The 12,391-nt window shown below is 46.5% G+C and overlaps 1 protein-coding gene across 5 annotated transcripts in view; it reads left to right on the plus strand.

The window, feature by feature from the left end:
- KATNIP (katanin interacting protein) overlaps nucleotides 1-12,391 on the plus strand; it is a 233,211-nt gene that overhangs the window by 22,818 nt on the left and 198,002 nt on the right. For 3 of the 5 annotated variants that reach the window (XR_012428739.1, XM_045381681.3, XM_005591524.5), the window contains exon 2: nucleotides 1,430-1,485. The exons of the other annotated variants lie outside the window; for them this stretch is intronic. Coding sequence is in view for 2 of the 3 variants with exons in the window: in XM_045381681.3 (XP_045237616.2) it covers nucleotides 1,430-1,485 (56 nt within the window). In the remaining variant the exon portion in view is untranslated. The remainder of the gene's footprint in view (nucleotides 1-1,429; nucleotides 1,486-12,391) is intronic. 5 annotated transcript variants of the gene reach the window in all.

Genomic DNA, 12,391 nt, shown 5'->3' on the forward strand with positions numbered 1-12,391 from the left:
AGAGATCATGCCACTGCACTCCAGCCTGGGCAACAGAGTGAGGCTCTGTCTCAAAATAAATAAATACATAAATAAATAAACAGGGGAAACTTGATAAGGAATGCATGCAGGAATCGGGCTGAGTACTGTCTGTGTGTCTTGTTCTGGTGGCCATCTTGGGTCCCAGTCTACCTGGACATTGGGCTGGTGTCATCTCAACAATGGCTGGGTTGTTAACTCACCACTGTGAAGTCATCTCTGGAATTTTGCAGCTGGGTGTCCAGGCTTGATCCAAGATTAGCCCCTGGAACTTCTAAGAAGGCACATAGGCAAATACTAGTACTGTGTGATCCACGCCCTCCTGTAAATTCTCCAGTGGCCTCATTTCGAAATTCTTTTACACATTGACCCTAGAGTCTGGCCGTGTCCAGTGGTTCATCCTAGGCCTTGGCTCTTCCCTTTATTCACACTTGCTTGGCAAAAGCATCATCCCTTGAGCTTTATCACCAGATGTGGCCTCTCCCCTACCCCTCACTCACGTGCAGCCTGACTAGAAGTGACCATGTCCAAAGACATGTGTCTTCTCTGAGACTCAGTCCCCATTGCCTTCCTCTTGCTAAGCTGTCATAAGCATTTTTTGCTCCTGTCTTCTGAGTGCTCTTACCTAAGGGGACACTGGTTGTGGCATTTTCACAAATAGCCACCGGAGAGTGAAGTTGGGCAGTTTAGGAGATACATTGACAATAATGCAGTGACTCTTGTTTTATATTTTCAAACCAAAGCAATCTATTAGTTTTGCATCAAGGCATTCTTTTATAATGGACACTTGCATAAAAGTTGTGAAAACTGCATTGGACACAGCATATGTAAACATTATGATGTCAGTCTGTTGAATTTATGCAGACCTTCAAATGTTAGTCTTCTGGCTCTCCCAGAAAAGCAACAGTTCTCTCTGAAATTGCCCATTATGTGAATGAAATGCAGGTGATTACCACTCATTCACATCTGCACTGTCACCTGTGTGGTGGATTTGGGGGTTTGGCGCAGCACGTTGGTATGCTGTCATCAAAGGTTATGTGTGTATGCACAGAGGAAGGCATTTTTGTGGAAGGCATTTTATGTAATTCCAAACAATTTAATAAAAATGTAATTCAAAGGGGGAACTACAGTCCCTAGGCCCTTTCAGAGTACAGATAATGTTCCAGATTAAAGGCTGAAGCATTGTTCATTATAGTCAAATAACATAAGTGTGTGAATTACCATTTTCCTTACCGTTGGTCTATTTCAAAAGTGTGCCATTTTCTCATTATAATAATAGGCTGCATTTTCTTAAAATCATTTGATTATGATTGGTCCCGTCTATTCAGTTTGCAAATAAAAAGCTTTTGTGGTGATAAACTAGCTGTTCTAAAACAGCCTTAATCTTGGTTCTGCTTTTGAACTGCGACAGGTCAGACTCTGCGAAAGGCTGAGAGAAGCCGGTCCTGCTCACGAGAGAAAAAGGAGGTAAATGTGTCCCTGGCGAGGGCTGATGGGAGGCAACTCCATTTGAAAGGACCTGAGGGAGCAGGGTGGCGAATAAGTGTCCCTAAATCTACTGTTTTCTCTCGGGGTCCCAAGCTTGAATCCTGGAGCAAATGACAGTGAGCAACTAGGCTTACCAACCCAGTATCACTTGTAATAACCATCACTTGTAATAATCATGTCTGAGTGTATCGGTTAGCTTCATCTGTGTAACAAATCATCCCAGATTTTAGTGGCTTAAAACAGCAACCAGATATTTAGTTCTGGATTTGGTGGGTTAGCAATTGGGGCTTATCTGGGCAGTTCTGCTGCTGGACCAGGCTCTGCATGGGGCTCACTCATGCTTCTGCAGTTCATGGCTGTGTTGACTAGGGGGTACTGGAGTGTCAGGGTGCCTCAGTTCTCCTCCAAATACTTCTCGTGTGCCAGCAGTCTAGGCAGGTTTTTTCACATCGTGCTTCAAGGGCTCAAGAGTGCAGCAGTGGCAACTGCAGGACTTCTTGAGTCCTAGGCTTACAAGTTACACAGTGTTGCTTCTACCACTTTCTATTCTATTTTTTTATTTATTTATTTTTTTTAAGACAGGTCACGCTCTGTTGCCCAGGCTGGAGTGCAATGGTGCGATCTCAGCTCACTGCAGCCTCCGCCTCCCGGGTTCAAGCGATTCTCCTGCCTCAGCTTCCCAAGTAGCTGTAATTACAGGCGCCCGCCACCACACCTGGCTACTTTTTGTATTTTTAGTAGAGACGGGGTTTCACCATGCTGGCCAGGCTGGTCTTGAACTCCCGGCCTCAGGTGATCCGCCTGCCTCCATCTCCCAAAGTGCTGGGATTACAGGTGTGAGCCACCACACCCAGCCCCACTTTCTATTCTTGAAAGCAGGCCACAAGGTCCCAGATTCAAGGAGTGGGGAAATAGACCTCACCTTTTGATGGGAAGAGCTACAAAATATTGTGGTCATTCTTGAAACCCACCACCCTCCCCCGTCTCCCCACCCCCCTGCCTCTGAACCCACCTGCTCTGTGCCAGGCACCAGGGGGACCTGGACTAGAGGTTGAGTGAAACACAGTCCTTGATCTCGGGATATGCACTGTCTAGTTGGAAGAGAGCTACAGCACGATCATTACAATACAGGGTGAGAAGTGCCATCATAGAAGGACAGAGAAAGTGAGATTTTAATACAGAAACCAGTCACCTGACTCTTCCAGCAATATCAAGAAAGCCTTTGCAGAAAAGGTGATGTGCAGGCTGCTTCTTGAAGGATGACTAGGAGTTTTCCAGGCCAAGGAATCAGTACAGTCAAAGTCAGAGAGACATAAATAAGGAAGGTTGCAAGATCATGGCACCTAAAGCGAGTGGGAAGTGGTAGCAAGGAGCCATAGGTTACTCCAGGGCCCTTTGATCAAGTCCCAGGCTTATGAGAATATAAAATTGAGTCTTATTTAGTGGAGATGGGGCAGGAGTGCCAGGGAGAGAAATTGTGTGGCTCATCAGAAACATTGACCAATCCAGAAATTCATCCACACATATCTACTGACACTTTTGATTGTAAAGTGTCATCATTCCTATGATGAAAGGGCATTTGTCCGGCTCAGCTGGGTCCAGGGCCCCAAAAATGGCAAGAAGACGTGGTCCTTCTCCTTCCATCTCTGGAGCTGTCCTGGCCAGCTCTGAGGAGGAAGCTGGGGCTAGACTGTACTCAGCGTCGTGTGAGTTACATGACCTTCACCTTCTCCTGTTGTTTCCTTCATCAGCTGTAACCAGAATAGCCAGTTTGCGTTTTCTTTTTCTTTCAATCAGCCCACCTGGGATAAGGGCTGGATGAAGCCTTAGGAACTTCGATGCTGCTGAAAAGATCTAAGTGTCGCCCAAGTGGGCAGTCTAGGGGCAAAGCCAGGGTGGATTTTCCCACTCCTTCTGGTAAGAAATCTTTCTCTGAAGGCAGAAGCAAGTGCCTGTCTTCCCACAACATCTTTCCAGAGACCCTGAGGTAGAGGAGCAGGGATGGAAGTCAGCCCAGACCTGCGGGCCTCCCTCAGTTAACTGACCGGGGGTGAAGACCAGCCCGCAAGCCGGGGAGGAAATCTTGAACCTGCCCCTGGCCTTTGGTCACAGAATAGCAGCATCCCATTTATCCACATTAAGAAATTAACTGGGAAACCACAGAGTGGGGCAGGGGAAACTAGTTGAGGCTCTGTCTCTCTCTAGCAATGCGACTCCCCTAATTGCTGCTTTCCCAGCCACTCCCATTGTGCCCATCACGGGAGAGCATTTCAGATCATTTCTCTTCTGAGAAGTGCTTGTAGTGAGAAATGGAGAGTGAGGCTGTTTATCACAATACCCAGGCTTAACCTGGAAAGATATTTCACTCGGTTTCAGACCTTCTGAAAAAAGGAGAGTGCTAGCTCTCTTAACAGAGATTTTGTTCGGTTACAAAACCAAAACAAAAAACCAGCCCCAGACAATTATTTTAAAAAACAAACACATAAATAAAGGCTGGGCACAGTGGCTCCCGCCTATAATCCCAGCACTTTACAAGGCCAAAGTGGGTGGATTACTTAAGCCCGGGAGTTCAAGACCAGCCTGGGCAACATGGTAAAACCCCAACTCTACTAAAAAATAATTTTTTTTTTTTTTTTTTTTTTTTTTTTTGAGACGGAGTCTCGCTCTGTCGCCCAGGCTGGAGTGCAGTGGCCGCATCTCAGCTCACTGCAAGCTCCGCCTCCCGGGTCTATGCCATTCTCCTGCCTCAGCCTCCCAAGTAGCTGGGACTACAGGCGCCCGCCACCTCGCCCGGCTAGTTTTTTGTATTTTTTAGTAGAGACAGGGTTTCACCGTATTTAGCCAGGCTGGTCTCGATCTCCTGACCTTGTGATCCGCCCGTCTCGGCCTCCCAAAGTGCTGGGATTACAGGCTTGAGCCACCGCGCCCGGCCTTAAAAAATAATTATTGGGAAAAAAAAAAAAAAAAAAAAAAGAACAGCAAGCTGCTAGGACTCTCGTCTGATAGATTATAACATGCCTTTTCCACCCACCTCTTCTTTCTGCATCCCGCACCCTCTCTCCTGACTCCCCAGCCCTCTGTGCCTCACCCAGCATGCCAGGTATAGATCAAACCATGTCACCATGAAAGGCACGGAGACCAGCTGTCTCTTTCCCAGAGCTGGTTAGAACAAATGTTGTATTTCTCAAGGTGGTGAGGTAGTGCGGCCAGCACTCCCTGGAGGATGAACACGTGGTGGTGAGGTGGTGCGGCCAGCGCACTCCTTGGGGGGTGAACACGTGGTTTCCTTCCTGGGTTGGGATCGGGTACTTCTTTGAGGGATCTTAAGCCACCATGATAAAGGGAGGATGTGGCTGTTGTCAATGAACTCGCCAGGCCAAATTCAGCCCAAAGGTGTGTTGTATCTAGCTCGTACCCTGTTATAATTTTTAAAAAGTAGATGTCCACATTTAAAAGTTGTGGATTTTTAAAAAAATGTTTAAATCCACATTTAAAATGGTTAAATCCACATTTCAACATTGCCAACCACGGTACTTAGCAACATCTGGATATTTGAAAGCTCCCAGGTGGCCGGGTGTGGTGGCTCACACCTGTAATCCCACCACACTGGGAGGCTGAAGCCGGAAGATTGCTTGAGCCCCAGGACTTCAAGACCAGCCTGAGCAATATAAGCAAGACTCCTTCTCTACAAAAAAATTTTAAAAAATTAAACAGGTGTGAGGCCAGGCGTGGTGGCTCACACCTGTAATCCCAACGCTTTGGGATGCTGTGGTGGGCAGATCACCTGAGGTCAGGAGTTCGAGACCAGCCTGGCCAACATGGTAAAACCCCATCTCTAGTGAAAATACAAAAATTAGCTGGGCGTGGTGGTGGGTGCCTGTAATCCCACCTGCTTGGGAGGCTGAGGCAGGAGAATCACTTGAACTCAGACAGCGGAGGTTGCAGTGAGCCGAGACCGGGCCACTGTACTTCAGCCTGGTCGCCAGAGTGAGACTTGTCTCAAAATAAATAAAATAAAATAATAAAAAGCAGGTGTGGTATCTTGTGCCTGTAATCTCAGCTGCCCTGGAGGCTGAGGCGGGAGTATCACTTGAGCCCAGGAGTTCAAGGCTGCAATAAGCTATGATAACACCACTGCATTCCAACCTGGACAACAAAACCCTGTCTCAAAAAAAGTTTTTTTAATTAAAAAGAAGTTCCCAGGTGATTCTAATGTGCAGCAGTTTGAGAACCACTGGCATAAAGCACTCAGCACAGGGCCTGGTGCAGTTCATTCATTCATATGTTCATTCATTCATTCGTACTTACATAACTAACCCAATGTCCAGGCCTCTTTCCAAACCAGTTAGGTTAAAATATCTGGGTGTGCAACCTGGGCATCAGAATGTTTTAATCCCCCAAGTGGTTCCGATGTGCAGCCATGGATAAGAACCAGCTCTTTCCATGGATTAAGTAGACTCTGGCATACAAAAATTAGCCAGGTGTAGTGGTACATGCCTGTAGTACCAGCAACTCAGGAGGCCAAGGCAGGAGAATCTCTTGAACCCAGGAGGTAGAGGCTGCAGTGAGCCAAGATCACACCACTGCACCCCAGCCTGGGCGACAGAGTGAGACTCTATCTCAAAAAAAGAAAACAAAATAAATAGCTCTGGCTCTCGACCCAGGTTGTAGAGGCTGTACCCTGTGCCTGGCTTCCCTGGCCCCGAAGGCACCTCAGTTCTCCACCGCTGTCACAGATACCAAGAGGCAAAACCAAAGAAGAGAATGATAAACATTACAGATGAGCCCCAAATAAAGCTCCAGGGAGCGCCAGAGGCGGGAAAGGCTTCCTGGAGAGGTGGCCTGAACTGAGGTATTGGAAAGGTTACAGCCATTTCTTTTTTTTTAAGGCATAGTCTTACTGTGTCACCCAGGTTGGAGTACAGTGACACGATCTCAGTTCACTGCAACCTCCACCTCCCGGGTTCAAGCGATCCTCCTGCCTCAGCTTCCCGAGTAGGTGGGATTACAGGTGCGTCCCACCATGCCTGACTAATTTTGGTATTTCTAGTAGAGATGGGGTTTCATCATGTTAGCCCGTCTGGCCTCAAACTCCTGCCCTCAAGGGATCCGCCCGCCTTGGCCTTCCAAAGTGCTGGGATTACAGGGTTGAGTCGCTGTGCCTGGCCAGGTCACAGTCATTTCTGAAAAATGTAGCTTTGATGGTTGGCTTGAAGGCAGTAGATAAGTTCAGTTCAACTGGTAAAAATATTCTCAGCCTCGTTTCTAACAAGTATTCATGGTTCCTGCCTGTGGAGATTATGTAGTGTTTATGGCCCTTGGACATGAATTATTAATGATTTTGAAATTGTGGTCATTGTAGTTTACTCAAAAATCATTAGGAAGTAAATTTATCATGCAGTGTTAGAAAAAAGGAGATCACAGAGGAGGAAGAAATACGTATTCATCATCCAGTTCATCCCTACAGCATCCACACTGGTGCCTAGGGCACTGTGGGGCTCATGAGCATGGTGCTGGGGACATGTCCCCTTAGTGCTCAGAGCCACTGAGGCCCCTGGTGGCTCTGTGAATTAATACCTCCAGTTTGCTGTGAGGGCTGCAGTTCAGGTCCTGGGGCCAAGCAGCTCTGCCTCAAATCCCAGCTGTTGACCTTGGACAAGTCTCTTGAGCCCTCTCACCTTGTTTGATAATGCCCACTTTGGAGAGAGTTAATACAGTCATGTATTAACATAACTAGCACAGTGCTGGGCACACACTAAGTGTTCCATAGATGTTAGTTGTTACATAACTTGAAGTGTCTAGGATTTAACAGAGAGATTCCCAAGGAGAAGGCAGCACAATTAATTACTTCCTACAGAAGGGACCTCCCTCACTCCAGCCGGAGGCTGATTCCAGCCTTCCTGCTTCTTGACTGTGTGTCCCCAGGCACCTGGGCCTCAGGCAGGCTAGCCCCAGGGCCCTCATTCTTAACCACTCTGAGAGCCTCCCATGATAACTGACGGCCATTTTTGCAGTTGATTGGAGATTCCAAAAAATGCTCTTGACAGCACACTCGTCTGCTGAACTGACTTTGCAAGGATTGCAAAAGTCATTGAACTCACCCAACTAGAAAATGTTAAGCCTTCCCTTTGCATGCATGCACATGCACACACACACACACCTTCCTGCTATTAACAGAGACTTCTGGTGCAAGGCTAGAGGCTTCCTTCATTTTTCCCAAGCAAAAGAGGAGACTGGGGTCTGAGGGGAATACAACAACATTAAAACATTAAAACACAGCAAGTCCAGGATCCAGGGTGCCTCCAGGGACAAGGTTATCCGGACAGCCCTCTCTGTCTCTTCAGTGTGCAACCACAAACACACCTCTGCTCCCGTCTGGGTCTTCTGGGTCTCTTGACCTTGTTGCTATCTTTTTTGCTTTTTGTTTGAGACAGGTCTCGCTCTGCCGCCCAGATTGGAGTGCAGTGGTGCTGTATCAGCTCACTGAAACCTCTGCCTCCCAAGTTCAAGTGATCCTCCCACCTCAGCGTCTTGAGTAGTGGAGACCACAGGTGTGCACCACCAGACCCAGCTAATTTTTGTAGAAACGGGGTTTTGTCATGTTGCCCAGGTTGATCTTGAACTCCTGGGCTCAAGCAGTCCTCCCTTCTCGGCCTCCCAGAGTTCTGGGATTATAGGCCTGAGCCACCTAGCCTGGTCCTTGTTGCTGTCTTGATTCTCCTATTAGCTGTTCCTCCTCTATAAGCCCAGGCCACAGGTCAGTGAGAGAGGCTGGCCTGGCTAATCAATACTCAAGAGTATTCAGGAAATACAATATTCCTGACACCAGCCTTCAGTTGCCCTCCCAAGAGGCAATAACTATAATCAATGTCTTATGTGTCCTTCCAGAAATATTCTACAGGTATACAGCTATGCAGAATGTATGCTTTGTCTCCTTTACCCACCCATCCATCCCCCTCATGCAATACATACTGTTTTCTTCTTGATTTTTTTTTTTTTTTCATTTAACAACATGTCTTAGAGAGCATTCCTCAGCAGGTCATATGGACAGACCTCACTCTTTTCGTGGCTGCCTAGTACTCCATTGTGGATTTACAGGAATGTAATTCTTTACTTGAAATATTTAAGGCCAAATATATTTCACTTTTTTATATTTAAAAAGTTATACCATCCTAGGAGGACCTGGAAAAGCATTCTATAATCAAATACATTAATATATGCACAGAGCTCATTGCAGTGGCTCCTGCTTGTTATCCCACCTGCTACTTGGGAGGCTGAGGTGGGTGACTCACTTGACCCCAGAAGTTTGAGTCCAGATTGGACAATATAGTGAGACCCTATCTCTAAAACATATATATAGTGTGTGTACAGCAAAATATGAATATGTATACTAAGTGGGTAAATAAAGGCTATAAATTTTATGTCATTTCAGATCAGGTTTTGGTCCTAAATAATTGCATAAATGTATTACTAATTCCTGATTAATGAATATCTACTCTATTAATAGTCTTTTGCTACTATAAGAATACTTTAAAGAATATTCTGGAGCAGACATCCCTGTGTACATAGGAATAGCCAAAGGTTAAATGCTTTATTTTATTTTATTTTTTTTTTTGAGACGGAGTCTTGCTCTGTCACCCAGGCTGGAGTGCAGTGGCCGGATCTCAGCTCACTGCAAGCTCCGCCTCCCGGGTTTACGCCATTCTCCTGCCTCAGCCTCCCGAGTAGCTGGGACTACAGGCGCCCGCCACCGCGCCCGGCTAGTTTTTTGTATTTTTAGTAGAGACGGGGTTTCACCGTGTTAGCCAGGATGGTCTCGATCTCCTGACCTCGTGATCCGCCCGCCTCGGCCTCCCAAAGTGCTGGGATTACAGGCTTGAGCCACCACGCCCGGCCAAGGTTAAATGCTTTAAAGTAGAACTAATGGATCAGAGGGGGTGTGCTCTATTTAAATTGATGTTTCCAATTCGTCTTTTAACAGTGCATGAAAGGGATAGAGCTTCTTTTTTTTTTCCCCCCAGGTTATGTCATAGCAAGCTGGTCAGATTCAAGTGTGGCTATCCTTGACTGAGGTGCCCACAATGGAGCCATTCAGTGGCCACCCCTATAGTTCCCTAGTTCACTTGTCTTGTGGGGGTGAGAGGAGGGGTGTTTACTTGGGAAGGACTTGGGGACATATCTAGCACCTTGATTTCTTTTGTTTTCCCATAGGTTTTTGGGGAACAGGTGGTATTTGGTTAAATGAGTAAGTTCTTTAGTGGTGACGTGTGAGATTTTGGTGCACCCATCACCCACGCAGTATACACTGAACCCAATTTGTAGTCTTTTGTCCCTCATCTCCTTCCCACCCTTTCCCTCTGAATCCCCAAAGTCCATTGTGTCATTCTTATGCCTTTGCATCCTCATAGCTTAGCTCCCACTTGTAAGTGAAAACATACAATGTTTGGTTTTCCATTCCTGAGTTACTTCATTTAGAATAATAGTCTCCAGTTCTATCCATGTTGCGTGAATGCCATTAATTCATTCCTTTTTATGGCTGAGTAGTATTTCATTGTATATACATACCACAGTTTCTTTATCTACTCATTGATTGGTGGGCATTTTGGTGGGTTCCATGTCGCAATTGTGAATTGCAGCACCTCAATTTCTGCAAGCCATCTCTTGCAGCCCTGAGCTCATAAGATTTGTCTTGGCTGATTGCAGGCGCCAGTGAGACAGGTGACTTTTCTGTGAGTTTCAGACTCCACTAGTGCGCAAACTGCAGATACTCCCTTCCCTTTTCTCTGTTCAGTTCTCCATGTTCTTTTAACTTCAGTTTTGTGGGGATTCAGGAGTTGCCCCATCCATACTTGCAGATCTCAATTGCTTTGTTTAAAAAAAAAGTTTTTTTAAAGGAAACAAACAAAAAAGAAAAGGCAAGTTGGTGGTGTTGCATTACAAAGAGCCTGATATGACAGCTCACATTCCAACTCTGCACTTTTACTGGAATGAAACCTTTTAGTTCATATTTCTGGGCAGAGAAGAACAAAATCTATTTTAGATTCAACTGCCAAATGCGTTCCCAGTTGCGAAATTATTGTTGTCAGTCTTTCTGCTTCCTGAAGTCTTGGTCTCTCTGCAGCTTTGAGAACTCGAAGAGAGGGGCCCCCGTAACATTGACAAATTCTGATTTATGCAGGGCAATAAGACACAGGGCAGGATTAGAAGCAGTGCAGCAGAGGAATTGAGCCTGCGAACCCTGGAACCAAACAGCCTGGATTCCTAGGCTAGCTCTACCACTCAGGCAAGTGACTTACCTTTTCGTGATTCGACTTCCCTCTCTGTAAGATGGGGATGATATAAAACCTGCATTTCACAGGACCGTGGCAAGGATTCAGTGAGTTCATATGTATCAAGTGCTTAAGACAGAACCTGGCACATACTCGGAGCTCAATAAATGTCAACAATTATAATTTAGGACTGGCAGGGCAAAATAGCGTATTTGCAAAACGAATCCCTTGAAAGTCACAGGTGGAGAAGTCTTGCTGAAAAAAAGCAGGACACAGATTGGGCCCCTTTGGTATGATGGAAGAATGGTGCATAATCCCTCCCTGTTGGAATTCCTTTGTATGTGAGTCCTCAGCCTGCCCCGGTACCTCTGCAGTCAGGCTGGGCGCTGCAGGAGATGTGTACACAAACACCCAAGTTTAACAACAACAGGGCCAAGACTCCAGCCCCGAAAAGCAAAGAGAATCAATTTCTGCTAAAATGCCAGGAAGGAGATTGACATGTCTAAAACCTTCCTGGTATCAGCTTAGCTTCCAACACAAGATTAAACTCTAGGAAAAACCCATCAGAGAGCTGCAATTTGTGACCAGACAGAGATAATGTTGACAGCTTCCCTTTCCCGAGTCTGTTTTGGATAAACAATGTGCCCTTCAACAGAGCGCCATCAAAGTTTTCTCTATCCTCAGATCTTAGGCATGAAATAGCCTTTCAAATAGCTCCCTTTACCTCCTCCCTCCACCCCCAGAAATCACTGTATGGAATATGGAATATGATTAGAAGAGAGAATGGTGCTAAGAGGAGGTTCCTGCAAGTTACTCAGGAAAGGTATGTCTGCAGGATAAAAACACCCCGTGAAAACCGTCACTTTCTCTGGGGACACTTTTGGAGGAGCAAGACACAGGTCATGAAAGTGCCAGGCCATGTGGGCTCCGGTCCTGGCTGCCGTCACTGACCATGGACACACTTGCTTTCCCCACTCTGAGTCCCCATTTCCTTTGTGATCCCCCAAGTCTGACAAGAGCCAATGCTTCTGTGACTTCAGCTTTATTAGTGTCCACAGGCCATGTCTGTCAGCTTCTGTTTAAGTGATAGAAGCCTTCCTTAAACCAGCTTCTGCAAAAAAAGGGAATTTGTTGCCTCACCTAGCTGAAAAGTTCAGGGGTGGACATCAGGCATGGATGGATCTAGGTGCTCTGACTTAGTCCCTCTTGACTCTGCCTTCTTCGGTGGCAGGTCTGTTCTCCACCAGGTGGCAAGATGGCCACCAGCAGCCTCAGGCTTACAGTATAGAGGCCAGATGGCATGGTGGGGAAAGCTCAGGTGCTAGATTTAAAAGGTTCGGGGATGAATCCTGGCTCCTCACTCACCCAAGCAGCTCAGCCACCTCAGAGCTTCAGTTTCTTTCTATATAGAATGGGGATAGTGGGAGCACCTGTCCCATTAGGTGGTTGGGGTGCCTAGAACAGTGCCCTACAGGTCGCGAATCCCTGAATAGTGAGCGGCGCTTCCTCCTCATCCTCCGCTTCCTCCTCCCTTTCCCCTTCTCCTTCCTGTCATTATCAGAATTCTCTCAGCAACTTCAGCAAAGAGTGAACACTCTCCAAGTCTAACTGTGCAA

The sequence above is a fragment of the Macaca fascicularis genome, chromosome 20 (genome assembly GCF_037993035.2).
Source record: "Macaca fascicularis isolate 582-1 chromosome 20, T2T-MFA8v1.1".
Classification (NCBI taxonomy): Eukaryota; Metazoa; Chordata; class Mammalia; order Primates; family Cercopithecidae; genus Macaca; species Macaca fascicularis.